The sequence below is a fragment of the Alosa sapidissima genome, chromosome 13, assembly GCF_018492685.1.
Source record: "Alosa sapidissima isolate fAloSap1 chromosome 13, fAloSap1.pri, whole genome shotgun sequence".
Lineage (NCBI taxonomy): Eukaryota > Metazoa > Chordata > Actinopteri > Clupeiformes > Clupeidae > Alosa > Alosa sapidissima.
This window is the reverse complement of record NC_055969.1, coordinates 7,463,975-7,484,230: the sequence shown is the minus strand read 5'-3', so window position 1 is coordinate 7,484,230 and position 20,256 is coordinate 7,463,975. Positions and strand designations below refer to the sequence as shown.

Below are 20,256 nucleotides of genomic sequence, written 5' to 3'. Positions count from 1 at the left end.
TTTACCTACTCGCAATGTTTTCTTTCCTGGTACTCGTGAGTGCTCACACACAAAATGAATGAAATATCTGTATGTATTTTGTCATTGAGCTAATCATTAGCTAATTATACGTTATTCAAAAGGAATGGATGAGTCAAAGGATGAGAAAGCGCATAAAGTCTTCATAGAAAGGCTGACACTTGGTGTTACTCGAGTACTTGGTGAGATTATTGTGCTTATTGAAAATGTCAGTTGCAGCTAGCTAGTGATACAGCAAGCTAACCACTTAGTTATCAGTAATCAGGCTAATGACAAGCTAGGTTTGAAACGTTCAGCTATTAGGCTGTCTTATATCTGTTATGCATATTTAAGCATCTGTGTATGAATCTACCCTAAGTTGCTTCAGTGATAGACCCCTGATAGGTAATGCTCAAGCAACAGACAGCTGTAATGTCAGTGCTTTGTCCAGATCTACCTCTTGCATTGTGCAGCTGTATTAAAATCTGATGGTTTGTTCTGATCCACAGAGAGTCTTCCTGGAGTCCTCGATGTGCGTTTCGCAGAAAGAGAGCCTGCAGAGAAACGATGTTTGCTGTCATGGGAGCAGGTATATTAAGCCACGTCATTTATGAATGATATATAGCTACGCGTCTGTGTGTGAATGCTGATTTTGTTTCTCGATACTCAAACGTAGTATTCTTTTTCACAATGCCTCTTGTTCATCAGAAAAACGCATGTGTCTTACCCGAGGACCTCAGAGACTTTTATCTAACTACAGATGGCTTCACTTTGACCTGGGGTTCAAAGCTTGAGAGTGAGTCTTGTAATTTGCCTTTACTCAAACTTCCAGCCTTGATACAAACACGTTTGAAATACCTAGCCTATTTGATCAACTGCCATTGGGATTTGGTTTACATATAAAATAAATCCATACATCAAGCTAATGCATTAATTCATTAATTATATGATAACTGTTTGTAATTGTAACACCCTAACTAACCACAAATGAGTATACCTCTATTATGTTGCAGATGAGTGTGTGTCTGTGGGCTGTATGGTGATTAATAGTGTGGCCAAGCTCCGGCGGCTTGGCCAATCAGCAGTATTCTCCCTCCCCAGCACACCCACCATCGCTGATCTGGACTCTGATGGAGAGGCAGAAGGTGAGATGGCTGAGCACATCCACAACATTGAGTGCAGTGTGAGCAAAATACACTGATAGACAACTTATAAATACAAAAATATTTGACCCTACCACACAGAACTTCTGTTCTGTTAGACCTGTGGTCATCCTACCTTCACGGCCAAAGCTCAACATCAATATGGTCCTACCTGGGCTAGTCAATGACAGACAATTTCACTTAAGAAATCCAAACTGACACACTTCCATTTTCATGAGATGAAACTGTCAAATATTGACCCAAACACGAAAGGTAAAATGTGCGCGCATATCGGGATCAGAAAGCTTTTCATCCCATTGAATTGTGTGTGTGTGTGAATTGACTGAAATGTCAAGGAAATGTCAAGAAAAATGCCCATTTGTTCTACTTTTTTTGCATGTATACACACTGGGCTTGTCAACCAGATAGTCGTATATAGTGGAACAATGAATCTCTGGCCACTTACTAACGTCATTACCCATTCTGTTATCAGCTCAGGATCAGTCAGACAATCGCCATAAGCTAAGAGTAATTTATTAAGGTAAGGTTCCCGGTCCTGGGATGACAATGGCAGTGCATACCTTGACAGCTCAACATGCCTGTCTGTTAACTGCACCATTTTTCTGACCCCATGCTGCGCGCTCCCCCAAACTAGGCTCTGGATATTTACAAACATTGAAAGGGTCTATAACAACCTCTTTTAATTGGATTCACAAACAAAATTGATACGAGTGGTCAGTGTAAATATTGTTGTGTTGCTTACCTGCTTTTTTCCATCACCAACAATTGATCTATAGTAAAATGGTCCCTTTGAACTAATAACATTAGAGGGTCATGGTGCCTTGCAGAAAGAGAACAGCCCCGTTTTGATTCCCGCAGTCGGATCTTTGAGCTGGACCCCTGTGCGGGAAATGGGAAGGTGTGTCTGGTCTACAAGAACTGCACAGAAGGTAGTCACTGCACACCCATATTCATCACAACGCATAATTTTAGGCAGCGTTAAGTTTAAAGTTCCCATTTACTGTAATGGTTTCATTTTTCTGAAAAAAGTAAGAAATATTAGTTGCATATAAAGTGGATATAAACTAACCATATCTATCTCAGCCATATGCTTGCTCTTGGAATGTCACTTTTCACTCATTCTCTTCACAGAGCTGAGTAAGCCAAGTTTCCAGACACACATATTTATAATTTTGTTTGTTTGTTTGTTTGTGTGGTCGTCTGTGTCTCCTGTTTCCTGTGTAGATGAGGTGTCCCAGGAGTGTGATGTGTGGTTCCTGGACCGCTCGCTCTACTGGCACTACCTGACCCCCTCGTTCACCGCCTACTACCGGCTCATGATCACACACCTGGGCCTGCCTGAGTGGCAGTACAACTTCACCCCATATGGGCCCAGCCCACAGGCCAAGGTGAGAGGGCAAAGTGTGCACAGGTCACACGACACGCTTTCTGAAGGGTATACTACAAAGCGAGGTTACTGGCCTATCCTGGTAACTTTGGGAGTCACCACTGATCTCCAAAAGAACTCTTTACTGCAAGCATTGCTTCTTAAATGACATATTGTTTTGAGATCAGAAGTAACTCCCTAAGTTACCTGGGTAAGTCAGTGACCTCGCATCGTAGTATATCTTTCTGATGCCAAAAGATAGTTGCTATGTTGCAGTAATGTGTTTTGTATTTGTTAAAATGCAAACAAAAGGTGAACAAAAAGCGCTCATTACAAAAGTCTGTTTTATTTACAAGCTGGACATTTTTTACAGTACCAACATTGTTCAAATGTCAAACTTAGCTGAGACTTATATAAACTTAAAATAGACTTGATGTGCAAATCAACACTAGCATTGTTTGTTACACAGTTCCAAGCCATATAAGAGAGAATACACATTTGCCAGTCCATAGTACACTTTAACAACTGAGTTAGCAGTGCCAGTGAACCCTTTCTGCTTTTATGTTTCTCTCATTATCCCCCCCCCCCCAGCAATGGGCTGCCCTCTACCAACCACTGACCTTCCACTCAGACCCTCACCTGGACTCTGCAGGTGAGCCACTGCTTAACAAGCTGGACCCGACCAAAGCCTTCAAGGGAAAAGCCAAGCAGCCGGCCCCCAAAAAGAAGCCCCCCATCCAGGCATCCACCACGGGTTCTGGGGGCCCCGCTAAAGTACATGGGGGGTCAGGGAGACACAGTGCGCTAAAGCGATGACCAGAGCATGTTAAGGGATAAAGCACTGAATATGTGATGCATACAGCATTTAAGCTAGTTGGATATGCAAGGAGCAAGGAATGTGTTTAAAAACGACTGACTGGAAGGCCTTCATTTTAAAATAAGTTGGTATGTCATGTCTAATGGTTGAGAATCATGGTGATTTGACCTTGAGTGATGATGTATGTATGTGTATGTCCCTGTTTACACACCTTAACTGGATGAATAGGCATATTGCTAACACTAGCTTCACACGCTTAGCCCCTGTTTTCCCAGTCTGTCCACTAAACTGTGAACACAGGTATGTTTGTTCACTACCCCTGATTTATGTGAGATCCCCAGTGTCATTTATTTATTTAAATGTTATTAACGATAAAAAAATATGCCTCAAACACATTATGGCCAAGTCTTAGTTTGTTTTCACATGTGGTTCTCAACCATCTATAGATTCTAGATTCTGTGCAATTATTGTTTTGTCTTCCTTCTTTGACCGAGGAGCATACAAGATTTACAGACAATTTCCAATCAGAGTGTGACATCATTTTTTCTGGTCATTTAGTACGCACATCTAAATTGAGGCCAGACAGGTGAAGAGGGTGCAGTGTTCCGAGTTATCCGACTCACTAGCCCCGTCTCCCTTTCTTCTTCAACGGTCATTTAGCGCCTAAATGTTGTCGTGTCTTCACATAATGACCAGCCCTGTGATTCATCGTTGTGTTTCCTCTTTCCCTCGGCTTTGCCTCCATCAGCCTTGAGATGGGACGCGACACGTCATCTCTTTGTCCTTCCAGTCTGTTGTATGCTGTTGGTTAGCTGGAGTGATCTTGTACTCCATCGTATTAGAGTGTAAGAGAAGGAGCTAGAGGAGATGCACCACAGCCTTAGCTGCTTTTGATCTTCACTGAGAGCTGGTGTCCATACCAGTGGTGTCCAGCCGGTGGTCAGCATGGCCCTTCTAAGTCCAGCGTCTTCTCTTCATGGTCCCCAGAACCACTTTGGTCTCAGCATGACTGCCTGAGGGTGTGTATGTCCGACAGCTGTCTACACACACATTTCAGCTGCAGCTGCTTTTTTCAGCTGGTCCAGCGGCTCACTCTCAGGCTTGTTATTAGACCCAAGTCCACGCTTGTCCACGGAGGGGTGATGCATCTCCACAAATACTTTGTAGATCAGGGCACCAATGACCCCACCAACCAAAGGGGCCATGACAGGGACCCACCACCATCCACCGCCCGCCCTAAAGGAAAGAAACAGAGAGGTCAAAGGTGAACTTTCCGCATTCATCTGTTCAATTGGTGATGAGAGGTCAATTGGACCCTTCACTTCTGTCTTGAAATTTCTATTGTGAATTATGTATTTATCTTCAACAAAGGCATCCATGCAATGTGTTGGGCTTTTGGCTTTAATGCAGGGTTGGTCCTTACTGTATATTCCCTCTTCCTTTACAAATGATATTTGTTTAACTAAGTGTCTAGGCTGAGATACCTTATCCATACATCTGCCCCATCTCAACAGGATTTTTTACCATAAGGCTTGTGACTGCACATCATTCATTTTTCATAAACCCTCTCTTAAACCATATATTTCCCCTAAACCTGGCACATCATAAACCGTCCCCCATAATCCCCATCTCTATAACATTGATCTCTCATGAGCTCTCTGCTGCTTCAATTCCATTACCCATGAGTCCTGTTTCTCTATTCCACACCCGTCCCTATAAAGCAGACCCACCATATCCAGTAAGATCTCTGAATTGCATACATTTCCCATAAACCCATTGCTCTCAGTATTCTTTCCCATAAGACAAACATCTACAGAATCCTTACTTGAACACATCAGGTCCCCATCCAGCGAGGGCACTGAAGACGCGGGGTGCCAAGTCTCTCGTGGGATTGATGGCATAGCCGCTGTTACTGCCCAAAGAGATACCAATCAGGATGACCAGGAGGCCGGCAGCCAGAGGTTCACTACCGATCGGTGCAGGCTGGTTTCGCTGATCTGACAGGGCCATCAGGCAAAGCAGCAGCATGGCAGTGCCCAGCACCTACAAGAGAGAGGAGACATGGAAAAGAACATTGTAGGAATCAGGCCAAGACAGCACAGAGTGTGTCGTCACAGACCCTTTCTAATCAATGAAAGACCAGAAATACAATCAATACCTTTATCAGCTGTAATTACTGTCTTATCAGTTGTGCGCATTCATAATGTTAAGCAGTGTTTACTGCATTTCAGTTAAACGTGGTAACCGAGGTGCTGTCATACCAGTGAGTGTTTGGAGAAGTGCAGTGCAAATGGAGCAGAGCAATCAGCAAGTGCACTTACTCTGGGAACCAGGGTTAAAATACTATATTTTGCCGAAAAAAATGGCTCAAAAAGTTTGTTGGGAATTATTTTTCCCTGGTTTTTTAAAGTAAATATACAGTTTTGCTGAAAGCTGTACAATGAAAATGAGCTTGTCAGTGCTATGCAAGAGATGCCATATATTTGCATAGGCCTCCTTTTTTCCCCTTTTGTCATGCCCAGTAAAAGCTTGCAGACCCACTGTTCCTGAAAGGCAGGTTCTCCTCACCTGTCATCACCAGTCCTTAGAACTGGTGTTGCAGCTGTTAATGAGTTGGACACCTGTTCTGTTTAACCACTCACCTGGTCTAGGAAGCCAGCATGGAGAGAGAGGTATGGGGCCGGGTAGGTGGCAAAAATCCCAGCTGTTGCTTTAGGGCCAGTCACCGTGAAGTTTCCCCCACTGTAGTGATAAATGGCATCTACAGTATAGAAACAAATAAAAGCTGTGACCAGTGGAATATGCCTCTTACACTAATGGTTTAATACTAGACAATGTGTGAAAAATTGAGCTCAAAATAGATCCCTATTGGGCATGGTACACAGTAAATGTCAATATAAGCACAATGGCTTTCAATGGAGATGTGATGTTCTATGTCATTTGTTTGGATATTGTGGCTTTATTCTAAAGTAACTAAAAAGCATCCTTCCAGGAAATCCTTGAAATGACTGCATCGTTCAAGGTCTAGGACAGGACAGAAATATTTCTGTATCAGTGTTTATACTCCTTTGTTTCAGGAATATAACTCATACATACCATAGTAGAGGGAAAAGACTGTTCCAGCCGCTAGAAAAGATCCCAGGAACTGGGATGCGATATACAAGGGCAGCATCGTCCACTTCAGACGTCCAAAGACACACATAGTAAAGGAGACCGCTGCATTCATGTGAGCACCTGAGAGAGAGAGATTTGTTTTGGTTCTTGTTTCTTTCTTTCCATTGGTTCTACGCACGAGCCTAAAAGATTAACATAAATTCAAGTAAAAGCTGAACTACCAGTAAAACAATAGATGTACGCAATTCCGCATAACGTACCTGAAACTTTGCCAGCGACATGCACACCCATAGCCACACCTAGCCCAAAACCTAGGTTGATGCTCAGGAACTCCCCAAATGCTCCTGTCCCAGTGACCACCTGAGCCACTGAGCCCAGCCCGAACACCTGCAACAACCAACCAACACACACACACACACACACACACAGTCAACCATAGCCCAGCCGATTAATGAAGGGTAAATGGGATTCTTTACATGTCATAAGAGATGGACAGTAAAGAAAACCTCTCACATTTAAGAAAATAGTACATACTGTAAATAAACATTTAAACTTGAGGCTTGACGTTATGTATGTGAAACAGTGAACACTTGTCATTCCAGCTGAGGGAATGTGTCAGATGGTGTTCTAGACTAAAGAACACTGTAATTACTCTAAGAATAGGATTTGTGGAGCAGGTGTTTTCCTTGTGACTGACATGAGACTAAGCGTGAATACGTGTGTGTGTGTGTGTGTGCGTGTGTGTGTGTGTGTGTATGTGTGTGTCAGAGTCAGGTCAAACATTTGGCTACTTCCACTAAGAACACGTCACAAGTGCCTGCCTCCAACAATGCGAGATTGCATTGACAGCATGGCTCCAGAAAGAGAAAGAGATCACACACAAAGGGTGTCCGGTCATTGGTCAGTAGTATGTGAGTGTGTGAGCGCTCACAGCCAGAGTGGCCATCCTGTTTAAGGAGTCACCGGTTTATGCTCTGGCAAACCATGGGAGGCTCAAGAGTAAGAAGTGGGTGACATAATAATGTGGCATGACACCGTCCTTCACATTACATCTTATAATATTGTTATACAGAAAAGCATAACCTCTCAGATATCCTAAAAATGGTGAGCCTCACAAATGTACTCTTATTTTTTATTAATTCATAGCTTTCATCTGAATGTTATGCTTCTATTGTTAATGCTATCTGTCAAAATTCTCCATACGACCCAAACGATGTCTGAATCATATTTCAATGTAGTTATTATATATATCTGGCATTACCAACCGTGCACCAATAAGACAAAACAGGTTGTGTGTTCCTATTGCAGTGCAATGCATGCTCACCATCATAACGAATGTGCCGAGGGTCTCGGCTAGCCCCACGCGGACGACCTCGTTCCTGACCCACGCCATGGTGGCCCCTTTGCTCTCCCTCTGTTCCCCCACTCGCCCCTCTTCCAGCATGGTCTGAGAGTCCCTCATTTGTCCTGTCGTTCTCCTCCCACTCTTTCTGTACAGGTCAAAGTTTGTTAGATTGGAGTCTGTCTTATCAAAATCCTTCAATGGTCTCCAAGGCTCCTCAATGGAATAGTGTATTGTTAGCTTCTCTCTTTGTTGTCACTCTCTTGGTCTGTGTTGCTTTCTCTCCCTTCACTCTCTCCTTTGAAAGTACTGAACGCTCTGAGGGCGTCTCCCCTTATATGGCTTGTGTCCCGCCCCCTCAGACAACTGCCAGTCCGCATACACACACAGCCAGTCACACCCACATGCATGGAAGGGGGGGGGGGGGGGGGGGTGTTACAAAAGCTATAGTACTTGTAAACCTTCTCACTTGACGGTGTCGCTGAGTTCATGCAGGTTATCTGAAAATGTGCACGAGTAATTACAACAGTAATTGCATGTACAGTTCGGTGAACCTTTCACAGTAAATGACCTTTGCTTTGGCAGTTTTGACCATGACCTTGGACCAGTCCCATCCATCCCCCGCCACGTAGCAGCGAGCTTTGGCTCCCAGACGGTCCCCTCCATTTACATACCATAACAGAATGACCGCTGTCACCCCGTCCTCTTGTTTGTTACCTTGGTCACAAATATTGGCAAATGGGATTAGATGATCAAAGGGCCCGATACACACCCACAGACACACACACACACACACACACATAGGAGACTAGCTTATGCCATGCATTGTGCCATTAAGACTGAAATGAGCCTGAAATCCTCTTTTGAAGATCTTAATGATAAAATGTGTCTAATTTGGTCATCGTTCATCTGTCAGCATACGCATACTCTCATATCTGCATTCAGTCCTATATCTATCTGTTTAAAAGGACATTTTCTATAGATGGTCAAAATAAAGCATATGAAACTAAGCATCGTTTAGGCAGGCCACAAAGTCAAGCTCAGTCCTCAGTCAGCTGATCCTTTGCCATATACAATTAGTGAAATTCATTGAAGGGGCCTTACTTAAGATGCTTTAGCCAGCCTATTCTTGCTTTTTCTTCTCCAAACTAATGTCACTAATCAAACTAATGTGTCCGACTTAATCAAGGTCATGTTGTTGTTATTGATGCCTGCTCTGTTCTGTTCCCTATTATGGAGAGGTCTTGCTGCTTATCCTGCCACATGGAAGCACGTGGAAGGGCAGGAAGGTCTAAATTAATACTCTCTTTTCTCTTTTTTTGGACTTGACTGAATTCAAGTTCTTAATACAAATTCCACATAGCATACCATGACTTCTGTAGATTTTCAAACTTTCCATCATTGATCAGCCATGCAATGACATGAGAAAACTTTTCTGAGGTTGCCCACATACCAAGGGGACAAATCAATTACTACTCATAATAACCTTCTGTTCAAAGGGGGTCCAAAACACAAACAAGGGAGAATTATATGATTCCAGTAGGAACAGTAGCACTGTTCATAAGCTGCAGATCTGAAAAAAGGCCTTTTTTATAATGACATTAACTAAAGATAGCAACTTTCAAGAGGAAAGTTACTAGGAGTTGCCTGTGCCAGTTGCTTCAGCCGCAGCTGTTGCAACAAGATAACTCGTGTGTGCTCACATGCGCTGCTGTAAAGTGTGTCTAGTATTTTGCTGATATATCACAAAGAAAAAAGAAATACATTAAAAATAGTGCATCTCACAGTAAAAATGAATGTGATTATCCTTATCATTATCAATCAGTTCTGTTCTTTATTGTTGGTTCTCTGTGATGTTAGGCATTCTAGCCATTGATTTCATGGCTTTTGTTTTCCTCTCTGCTGTTGTTACCACCATTGACAGGATTTCTGTTAGGGATATTAGTGTCTTTTATCAAATAGAACATTAACATTCTATTCCATTTCTAAAAACCTACTCAGACAGACCTAGCACTGAATAAACATTATGCCAAGACTGTCTACATTTTGATCTAAACTATGATTAAACAGATTTTGTTTGCAGTACCACAAAGTTCCCCACAGTGGCAGTAAAACACCTCAGTATAATGAATTCCTGAATCTGCAGCCTGATCAAACAAAAATATTACCACGTTCCACAAGATTCCTGTTATCATTTATCCGGCTGTGATAGTCCTTTTAGTAGTAGTAGTGGTATTCAGTTCTAAGAGTAAGTATAATCCTGACAGCGAAGTATTGCACAATTAGACATTGTGCTCCCTTCAGCGTTTGATGGCCTCAAGAGCAGCCTGGCAAGGCTGGCATGCCTTGTAGTAAATTAGACTGGCAATTTTCTTGTTCCGGAAATCACAAGGCTTTGTCTTGGGGATTTTCCATCCATGAGAGCTGTCATGTTATCTTAAATGGATGGCCTGGTCAGTTACAAAAACGGTTAATTGATTGGTTGATTGATTAAATCAGTCAAATGAGACAAGCAAGCGTTCATATGTAATCCCATACTTGTGTCAACTTCAAAAGTGTTATTTTTGCCAGTGGACTGCAAACTTTTTGAATGAATGGCATTCTACATCATACCAAGGCCCCATGCCCAGCCGCCGAAAAACCAAAGCAGACATCTAGAAATCTACACAAAGCTGGCACGCTACAACTTCCTCTGTCAAATTCAAAAGGGTGACATTTCTTGACAAAATGCTCATTGTGAGGCCATCGGTCCTCAAATAGATGACCATATTTCACACCAAACAAAAACATTAGTCTGAATAAAGTTTTCTAAATAGTGGTATTTAATTATTCACTTATTTATTATATATTATTATATTATTTATTTATTATACACCAGTTTCACTTGTCCTGTCCTAAGTGTTTTGTTCATTCTTGTTTTTAATTTTTTGTTGTTGTTTTTAACCCCAATTGCACTTTCAGTCATATAACCTAATTTCATTGTATATGCAACTACAGTGACAACTAGATGTACCGCAGAGCGGTACAAAATATGACCGCCGCCCAGTCCAGCACATTTTTTCCACAAAAAGAAATCACGCTGAAAGGCCTATATGATTCTAACTGTCTCACTAAATTGCATTATCCACACTCAATTCTCACTGGTATCTGCTAGACAACAAGTACCAAAACATGATTAGTTCATAGATTTCACATGTAAAATTCATTTTATACAACCCCACCTCCATCTTGCCTGTTCATAATTCTGAGAAATTCTTGATTGTTTATGTTATGTTTATGTTGTGTGTGTGTGTGAGTGTTTGTGTGTGCGTGCGTGCTTGTGTGTGTGCCTGCGTATGTACATATGTCTACTGTGTGAGTATGTGTCATACGTATGATTACTGTGAATGTATGTGTGTGTGCGTGTGTGTATCTGTTTGTGCACATGTGTGCACATGAAATGGGTTAACATGACCCCTGGAGGCAAACATCTGAAAAAAATGGTCATCAGGCCCTACAGTTCTCAAGATATTCACAGAGAACTGTGTCTGCCCTACCCTCCTTTCGGGGGGTCCAGTCCAGCGGGGGGGCTACAGATCAAAACGAAAAATGACGGTTCCATGCTATCCATGTGGGGGTACATGCCCACCAAGTTTTGTGTACCCCGGTCTTTCAGTGTCCCGGGAATCCTTGTTGGTGTACGTCACTAAATGTACACATAAATGATTTTATTGTAATTTTGTGCAGTTTTGACCTTGTCAGCCAGAGATATTGTGATGAAAACACCTAATTTTTTTGCTTTTTAATTTTTAACTAGGTGGCGCTATACATGAAATAAGTGGTAATGGGATGGGTTGACATGCCCCCTTAAGACCAACATACATAAAAAAGGTGGACCTCCTAGGCCCTACGGTTCTCGAGATATTCACAGAAAACTGTCTCCGGCCACCTACAGGCCAGTTGGTGTATAGTAACATAAATTAATTTATTGTGTGGCCCCCCCATGAACGGAATTCCACAAAACCTGGCGTGCATACAGAGGGTGTCATAATGATCCTACACTTCCAATTTCGTGCAGTTTTGACTATGTTAGGTCACAGATACCTTCAATTACAACACCTCATTTTTACTTTTTTTGTGTTTAACTAGGTGGCGCTGGCGCTATACATTAAATGAGTGGTTATGGAATGGGTTGACATGGCCCCTTGAGATCAACATACAAAAAAAAATGGTCCGCCTAAACCCTAGGGTTTTCGAGATATTCACAGAAAACTGTGTCTGCCCTACCCTCCTTTCGGTGGTCCAGTCCAGCGGGGGGGCTACAGATCAAAACGAAAAACGATGGTTCCATGCTATCCATGTGGGGTTACATGCCCACCAAGTTTGGTGTACCTCAGTCTTTCAGTGTCCCGGGAATCATTGACGGAAATTTGGGCATGCGAAAAAAAAAAAAAAAAAAAAAAAAATCTGACTAAACCTATATGCTTCTGCGCGGCGGTCATAATAAAGGCTATCTATCTATCAATGTCTACTTGTGAGCACCTGCCTTTATTGGATGTACAGGCATGTTGTCTCAAATAACAGTACATTTGGAGATTGTGAACAGGTTTATTAACAGATTAAAGGTGCGATGTTATGCGGTTTCTAAGCTAAAACATTTTGTCACATACAGCAAACACAGGGTGCAATTTGTAGGGGGGGATGGTTAGGATTTCCCCCCCTCTGGTTTTCCTATCCCTACCTCTGCTAAATTATTTTTATCGTCGGGGGGACAACATTTATCCCCCTATGCCCCTCATATTGATTAATGCTACTTCATATAAGTAAAGCGCTGCAACGTGAGAACAGTCTAGTAGGCTAGCCTACATAATAATCTGAATTCAGAAACGCACCGTCACCGTCAGCACTGATGCTGCTGACACAGTGGCTGCGTGATAACTTAATTTGGCCTTGATCGTGCATTTCAGAATGTCGAGTGTGTAATCCATCATAAATGGCTAGGTTCAATGGAAAAGTTAGCTGGACAAATGAAAGAAAACGAGAAGGATTCAGTGAAGCATAATAATGTTTTAGAACCTTCAAATTTAGAAAACTGATGCAACTGAGATGGAGGACAACTGCACGTAGAGTAGAACGTAGGCCTATTGTCCGAAGGAACTTACATTAAATGAGGAGATATTTGCTGAATGTCACAAAAAGTGTTACATGTGTTTGTAAATGTGTACATTTTACACACACACACACACACACGGGCAATGACAGTGCACACAAGTGTGTACAAACACACACACACACACACACACACACACACACACAACCACAAAAGTTAAAGTTGGGTTCGGGAATCAAACCTGGGCCTACCAATTGTCAGTCAGTCAGTCAGAGACTGATGTTGCTGCTGCTCCACACGCCTGCAGTACATTGGCACACCCATGAAACACACACACACACACACGCACACACAAACCTCTTTGTGTAAACCTCCTTACTTGGGCACATTTCCCAGTGCCCTGGTAAATAAGAGAGTATTGGGTCCAGTGATGCATACAAGTTTATACAGACACAAACATATACACTGGCATGCACGCACATACCACCACACAAACACACATGCACATATAGGGCCTTATCTTACACCCGGTGCATCGTGGCGCCAAGCTCAACGTAAGTCTTGTTCCCATCTTACACGCAACCCAGTGATGGTTTTTCACCAAGTGCTCTGTCAGGATCCTGCCTGGATGGAATGACTTTGTCCCCTGGTTTCAACTTTGTGTAGTGTCCTGTTTGCTGTGTTTGCCTGGTTCCCCATGTGCTTTGTGTTACCTGCCTGTCACCTGTCTGTCTCCGCCCCATCTTCTTATTTGGTCTGTGCTTCCTGTCTTGTTAGTTTTCCCTCCGTTTTTGCTTCCTCACCTGTTCCCTGTTATTGTCTCGGTTTCCTCCAGTCCTCTGTCTTTCTGTTAATGGCTATGTGCATTTCTACCCTCCTGTGTTTCGAAAAACACACTTTATTGTACGACAAAACTCACTGTCACGGACTGAGCCGTGACGTGCTCACGCAGCGTGCAGCCAGCCAAACGCCGGCGCTAACATTCAAACTGTCCTGCCGCTGTTCTCCGTGTAATATCACTGTCATTACCGTTTGCTCTGTTGTATTCCTGGTTCTCTATTCACAATGTCATTTACCACCGTTCACCATAAATGCCAGCTAGCATGCATTGTTGTTTAAGGTGCAGGGAAAGGCCTACCGGCATTCTTAAGTAGCAAATGTTTGTGCATGACTCCATTCACATTACTCAAACTATATACATTGTCATTTCCATCTCCCATCTGTATTAATGTCTTCTGGTAGCAAGTAATGAAAATACCCACACTGGCTGTCAAACTTCTCATTTATTTAGTTAAACCTTCGTAATTACAACTCTGTACACAGTTAACTCACCACCATCCCGAACTCCGTTTCAACTTCCTGGTTTAACGTGGGGAAGCCGAGGGAATGTTCCACTAGGTTGAAATAGAGGGGTTTCGCGGGTGATTGGTGGTGGGAACCATTATTGCAGGGGTGTTTTTGTGTTTATCACTAATATGGGTGTTCTCTTTACAAATGTGATTTTGGTGGGGGAAACATTTTGTATGTATTTCTATATTTGCTGTTTGCTTGTTTGGTTTATTATTTGGTTATTATTGTGTGATTATTTGGTTAATTGATTTTTGTTAGCAATGGGGCAATCTAGTGGGAGGGGCTACAGCTAGCCTAAGGCTGTATTAGGCCCCATGGCCTCAGTTGCAGGGGGTCTGTGCAGAGAGAGAGAACTGTAAATGAGAATTGTGGACTGGTTAAGTGTGCAGGGTCTTTTGAGACATAGCCTGGCAACTTGATGCCTATTTATTTTCTTTTTGAACAGTTTTTGTTTTGCATTTTTGCTCATCTTGACACTGAATATTTGCACGTATTAGAAAAAATATTTTTGAAAAAATAAAAAAAAAAATAAACAAAAGACCTTTTTTGGAAACTTGCATCTTCCCTGACTCCGCCATCGGTTATCCTGCCACATTTGGTGTCAGAAGTGGGATAAGGAGTCAGGTGGAGGTGAAGTATTACAACCAGCCAAGATGTCCAACAGAAGGGAGAAGAAGAAGGCGGATGAAAATGGAGCGATAGGGGGCGACACTGAGCCTACGGAGCCCACTCCAGAACCCGCCGCAACTGTTCCTGCTATCGACCGGATGGCAAAGATGTTCGAATCTTTTATGGAGGTACAACGGGCCAGAGATGAGCGGCTGGAGAAGGAGTCATCCAGGCAAGCCCATCAGTTCCAAGTCCTCACCCATCAGGTGGCTCAGCTACAGCTGGATGTGGAGGTAACTCGGGAACGGGGCACTACACCGCTTCCACCGGACCCACAGGAGCCTACCTATGAGCCACCATCAACCCCCAGCAGAGGACCTAGAGGTTACGAACCAAAGATGGCTAAGCTGGAAGACTCTGATAACATCGAGCACTACCTAACCACCTTTGAGCGTCTCGCCACAGTCTTTGACTGGCCAAAGGATGACTGGGCCATTCATCTCATTCCGCTCCTGACTGGCAGGGCCCGGAGTGCATTTGTTGCTATGGATCCGCAGAGCACTTTGGACTATGATCTTTTAAAAGAAGCAGTGCTCAAAAAGTACGAGATCAACTCAGAGACTTACCGCCTGCAGTTCAGAGCCTTGGAGACCAGCCCGGAGGAGACGCCACAAGAGCTTTACGTCCGGCTGAAGGATCTCTTCTGCAAGTGGGTCAAGTACGACCGGAACAGCAAGGAGGACCTCATGGAGACTATGGTGCTGGAACAGTATCTCAGAGTCCTCTATCCAGAGGTGAAGACCTGGGTCAAAGAGCACAACCCAGCAACTGCAGCCGAGGCAGCCAGACTGGTGGAGAACTTTGTGGCAGCACATAGAGGCCCCAGGAGCTACCGCTGTGCTGGGATGCTGGACAGACAAGCCCGGGGTAAGCCTGTTGGTGTTGGTAGAGGAGTTGGTTTTGATGCTACCCCTAGCCACAATAGAAACGCACTGCCCCTTCCCCCAGATAGTGGCAAGCCCCAAGGCATATCATGTTTTAATTGTGGTAGGGAAGGTCATAAGAGCCCCTCTTGCCCCCTCAGGAAGTCTAAGTACACCCACCTGTGCTATGTTCCCAACCCCACCCCACCCTTTAAGGGCCAGCAGAACAGGGACCCTGTTATTACCATCGAGCTTAATGGCAAGCTGGTCACAGCTCTCATAGACACAGGCTGTTCACAGACATTGGTGCAAGCTGATCTAGTCCCCCATGAGTTCAAGAACTTCAGTGACAAGCTTACTGTCTTTTGTGTCCATGGTGATCAGAGCGAGCACAGCACAGCAGATGTTTATATTAGAGTGTGTGATCAGACATACCTACTTAGGGTAGGGCTAGTCCCAAAGCTCCCCTATCCAGTGTTGTTGGGGCAGGATCTTCCTGTACTGCCTGAACTAGTGAGCAAGACTGCTTGGTGTGGTGTAGTCACTAGAGCTATGGCCAGGGAGCAACAGCCAGAAGACCTGTCTGAATTGCCCTATCATGAGGATGATATTCCAGTACAGCCCACATACACTAGGGAAGAGAGGTATGAGAGGCGCAGACAAACAGTTGGGGAGATTTTAGAGCATTCTCACCTACAGTCAGAGTCAGATGTGGATTCCCCCAGTTTGACAGAGGCTGATTTCACCCTTAAAGGGGATCTTGCGGAGGAACAGCGTGCAGACCCCACCCTGAGGGCCTTATTTAAGAAAGCAGAGGATGGTTCTTGTTTTGTTCCTGCACTTGGGAAAGAGGGCTACATTTTGCAGAACAACCTCCTTTACAGGCAGAGTGAGGAGGGATTTCAGCTAGTGGTGCCCCACAAATTCAGGAAGGAGGTGCTGGAGCTAGGTCACACTATACCATGGGCTGGACACCTAGCTTATATGAAAACACTGCAGAGAATAAGCAAGCGTTTTTATTGGCCAGGGCTATTTGGAGAAGTGAAGAGCTTTTGTAAGTCCTGTCCCCAGTGCCAGCTATCTGGAGACAAAGGCCTCGCCCATGCCCCTTTGATTCCCTTACCAGTAGTTGACACTCCCTTTGAGCGGATAGGGATAGACATAGTTGGACCCCTAGAGAGGAGCAAGTCTGGGAACAGATTCATTTTGGTTATCTGTGACTATGCAACCAGATACCCAGAAGCCTTCCCGATGAGCGAGGTCACTGCCAAAAAGGTTGCTATGGCCATGTTACACCTGTTCTCCAGGGTAGGGATTCCCCGTGAGGTCCTAACCGATCAGGGCCCCAACTTTATGAGCAGAACCCTCCAACAAGTGTATGATCTGTTAGGGATAAAAAGAGTCAGAACCACTCCTTACCACCCACAGACAGATGGACTAGTTGAGCGGTTCAACCAGACCCTTGTGAACATGCTCAGGAAGTTTGTGGATGACACTGGAAAGGACTGGGACCAGTGGCTACCTTACCTGCTGTTCGCATACAGGGAGGTCCCTCAGGCATCGACGGGATTTTCACCCTTTGAGCTCCTGTATGCACATCAGGTTCGAGGTCCACTGGATGTTTTGAAGGAGACCTGGGAAGGAGGAACCTCGGGCAAGACGGACATCATCTCCTACGTTCTAAAGATGAGGGAGAAGCTTGCAGCTGCAACTGCTATGGCTCAAGAGAACCTCCAGAGGGCGCAAGGTCGGCAGAAGGCGTGGTATGATCGGTCAGCCCGTACCCGCTGTTTCCAGCCTGGGGAGAAGGTCCTGCTGTTGTTGCCAAGCTCAGACAACAAGCTGCTGGCGAAATGGCAGGGGCCCTACTCTGTGACCAGGAAGATGGGACAGGTGACCTACGAAGTCCACATGCCAGACCGGCGCAGGAAACACCAGGTCTTCCACGTCAATATGTTAAAGAAGTGGAGTGAGAGGCCAGAGCCGGCAGTGTCTGCAATGCTAATCCGAGCGGTCGAGGAGGAGGAGGAGTACAGCGAGCAGTACTTACCTGGTCGTGAGGAGAAGAGCAAGTTGGATCTGAGTCATCTGCCAGAGGGTCGACAGCGTGAGCTCAGCCGCATCTTACCTGAAGATCTCTTCGTGGAGCGACCAGGACGGACAGCGTTGGTGGAGCACCGGATTGTGCTGAAGGACGAGCAGCCGGTGAGACAACCTTCCTACCGGGTACCAGAACGCCTGCTGCCTGTCCTGAAGGAGGAGCTGGACATGATGCTACATCTTGGGGCAATCGAGCCTTCCTTCAGTGAGTGGAGCAGCCCAATCATCCTGGTTCCTAAGAAGGACGGTGGCCTACAGTTCTGCCTGGACTTCAGGAAGGTCAACACCCAGGCCAAGTTGGATCCTTACCCCATGCCGAGGATTGATGATCTGGTGGAGCGCCTGGGCAAGGCAAAGTTCCTGACCACCCTTGACCTTTGCAAAGGTTACTGGCAGGTGCCTTTGTCAAAGGAGAGCAAGGAGCTGACTGCTTTTAGGACGCCGTTTGGTCATTTTCAGTTCACCGTGCTTCCATATGGGTTGCATGGAGCGCCAGCCACATTCCAGCGCCTGATGGACAGAGTCCTCAGGGGGACGGAGGGCTTTGCCGCCGCCTACCTTGATGACATCGTCATCTATAGTGCCAGCTGGGTGGAGCATTTGCGTCATCTGCAGCATGTCCTCTCCTTGGTGAAGGAGGCGGGCCTGACCATCCACCCGAACAAATGCGCCTTGGCCAAGGAAGAGACTTCCTACCTTGGTTTTGTGCTGGGCCGAGGTTTCATCCGCCCTCAAGTAGGGAAGGTGGAGGCCATCATGGCTGCAGAGCGACCAACCACCAAGAAACAGGTGCGGTCCTTTTTAGGCCTGGTGGGTTGGTACAGACGTTTTATTCCAAACTTTTCTGAGAAAGCTGTGGTGCTGACAGAGCTGACCCGCAAATGTCAGCCAAATAAGGTTGAATGGACTGAGGAGTGTGAGGCAGCTTTTAAAGACTTGAAGGACTCCTTGTGCAAGGAGCCTGTGCTCCTCAGCCCAGACTTTGAGAAACTTTTTACAGTGTAGACCGATGCCTCAGAGAGAGGGTTGGGTGCTGTTCTGTTGCAGGGGGACAATGGACAACTCCAGCCTGTGGCTTACATTAGCCGTAAGCTGCTACCGAGGGAATGCAACTACTCCACGGTAGAGAAGGAGTGTCTGGCAATTAAGTGGGCTTTGGACTCCTTCAGATACTATTTGCTGGGGCGCAAATTTGTCCTAGAGACTGATCACCGAGCATTGTCTTGGCTGGGACAAATGAGGGATTCCAATGCAAGGATCACACGGTGGTTCTTGGCAGTTCAGCCATTTGACTTTGATGTTTTGTACAGGGCTGGAAAGTTGAACTGTACAGCGGACTTCCTGTCTAGGATGCCACAGGGGGCATCTCCAGAAGGGGGGGGAAATGTCACGGACTGAGCCGTGACGTGCTCACGCAGCGTGCAGCCAGCCAAACGCCGGCGCTAACATTCAAACTGTCCTGCCGCTGTTCTCCGTGTAATATCACTGTCATTACCGTTTGCTCTGTTGTATTCCTGGTTCTCTATTCACAATGTCATTTACCACCGTTCACCATAAATGCCAGCTAGCATGCGTTGTTGTTTAAGGTGCAGGGAAAGGCCTACCGGCATTCTTAAGTAGCAAATGTTTGTGCATGACTCCATTCACATTACTCAAACTATATACATTGTCATTTCCATCTCCCATCTGTATTAATGTCTTCTGGTAGCAAGTAATGAAAATACCCACACTGGCTGTCAAACTTCTCATTTATTTAGTTAAACCTTCGTAATTACAACTCTGTACACAGTTAACTCACCACCATCCCGAACTCCGTTTCAACTTCCTGGTTTAACGTGGGGAAGCCGAGGGAATGTTCCACTAGGTTGAAATAGAGGGGTTTCGCGGGTGATTGGTGGTGGGAACCATTATTGCAGGGGTGTTTTTGTGTTTATCACTAATATGGGTGTTCTCTTTACAAATGTGATTTTGGTGGGGGAAACATTTTGTATGTATTTCTATATTTGCTGTTTGCTTGTTTGGTTTATTATTTGGTTATTATTGTGTGATTATTTGGTTAATTGATTTTTGTTAGCAATGGGGCAATCTAGTGGGAGGGGCTACAGCTAGCCTAAGGCTGTATTAGGCCCCATGGCCTCAGTTGCAGGGGGTCTGTGCAGAGAGAGAGAACTGTAAATGAGAATTGTGGACTGGTTAAGTGTGCAGGGTCTTTTGAGACATAGCCTGGCAACTTGATGCCTATTTATTTTCTTTTTGAACAGTTTTTGTTTTGCATTTTTGCTCATCTTGACACTGAATATTTGCACGTATTAGAAAAAATATTTTTGAAAAAATAAAAAAAAAAATAAACAAAAGACCTTTTTTGGAAACTTGCATCTTCCCTGAC

General features: G+C 44.7%; 2 protein-coding genes across 2 annotated transcripts; one reads left to right on the top strand and one right to left on the bottom strand.

The window, feature by feature from the left end:
- Positions 1-23: 23 nt before the first annotated feature.
- tpgs2 (tubulin polyglutamylase complex subunit 2) lies at positions 24-3,738 on the top strand. Its single transcript, XM_042059815.1, has 7 exons — positions 24-200; positions 507-586; positions 706-793; positions 1,011-1,142; positions 1,988-2,089; positions 2,385-2,548; positions 3,118-3,738. Exons 1-7 carry the CDS (start codon positions 125-127, stop codon positions 3,340-3,342), a joined length of 867 nt encoding a protein of 288 aa, XP_041915749.1. The 5' UTR covers positions 24-124; the 3' UTR covers positions 3,343-3,738.
- aqp7 (aquaporin 7) lies at positions 2,853-13,439 on the bottom strand. The gene is made up of 7 exons (XM_042059814.1): positions 13,414-13,439; positions 7,782-7,947; positions 6,718-6,844; positions 6,440-6,577; positions 5,986-6,104; positions 5,169-5,386; positions 2,853-4,579 (listed from the first exon to the last, which is right to left on the bottom strand). The coding sequence occupies exons 1-7, from the start codon at positions 13,422-13,424 to the stop codon at positions 4,384-4,386; spliced, it is 975 nt and encodes a 324-aa protein (XP_041915748.1). The 5' UTR covers positions 13,425-13,439; the 3' UTR covers positions 2,853-4,383.
- Positions 13,440-20,256: the final 6,817 nt, after the last annotated feature.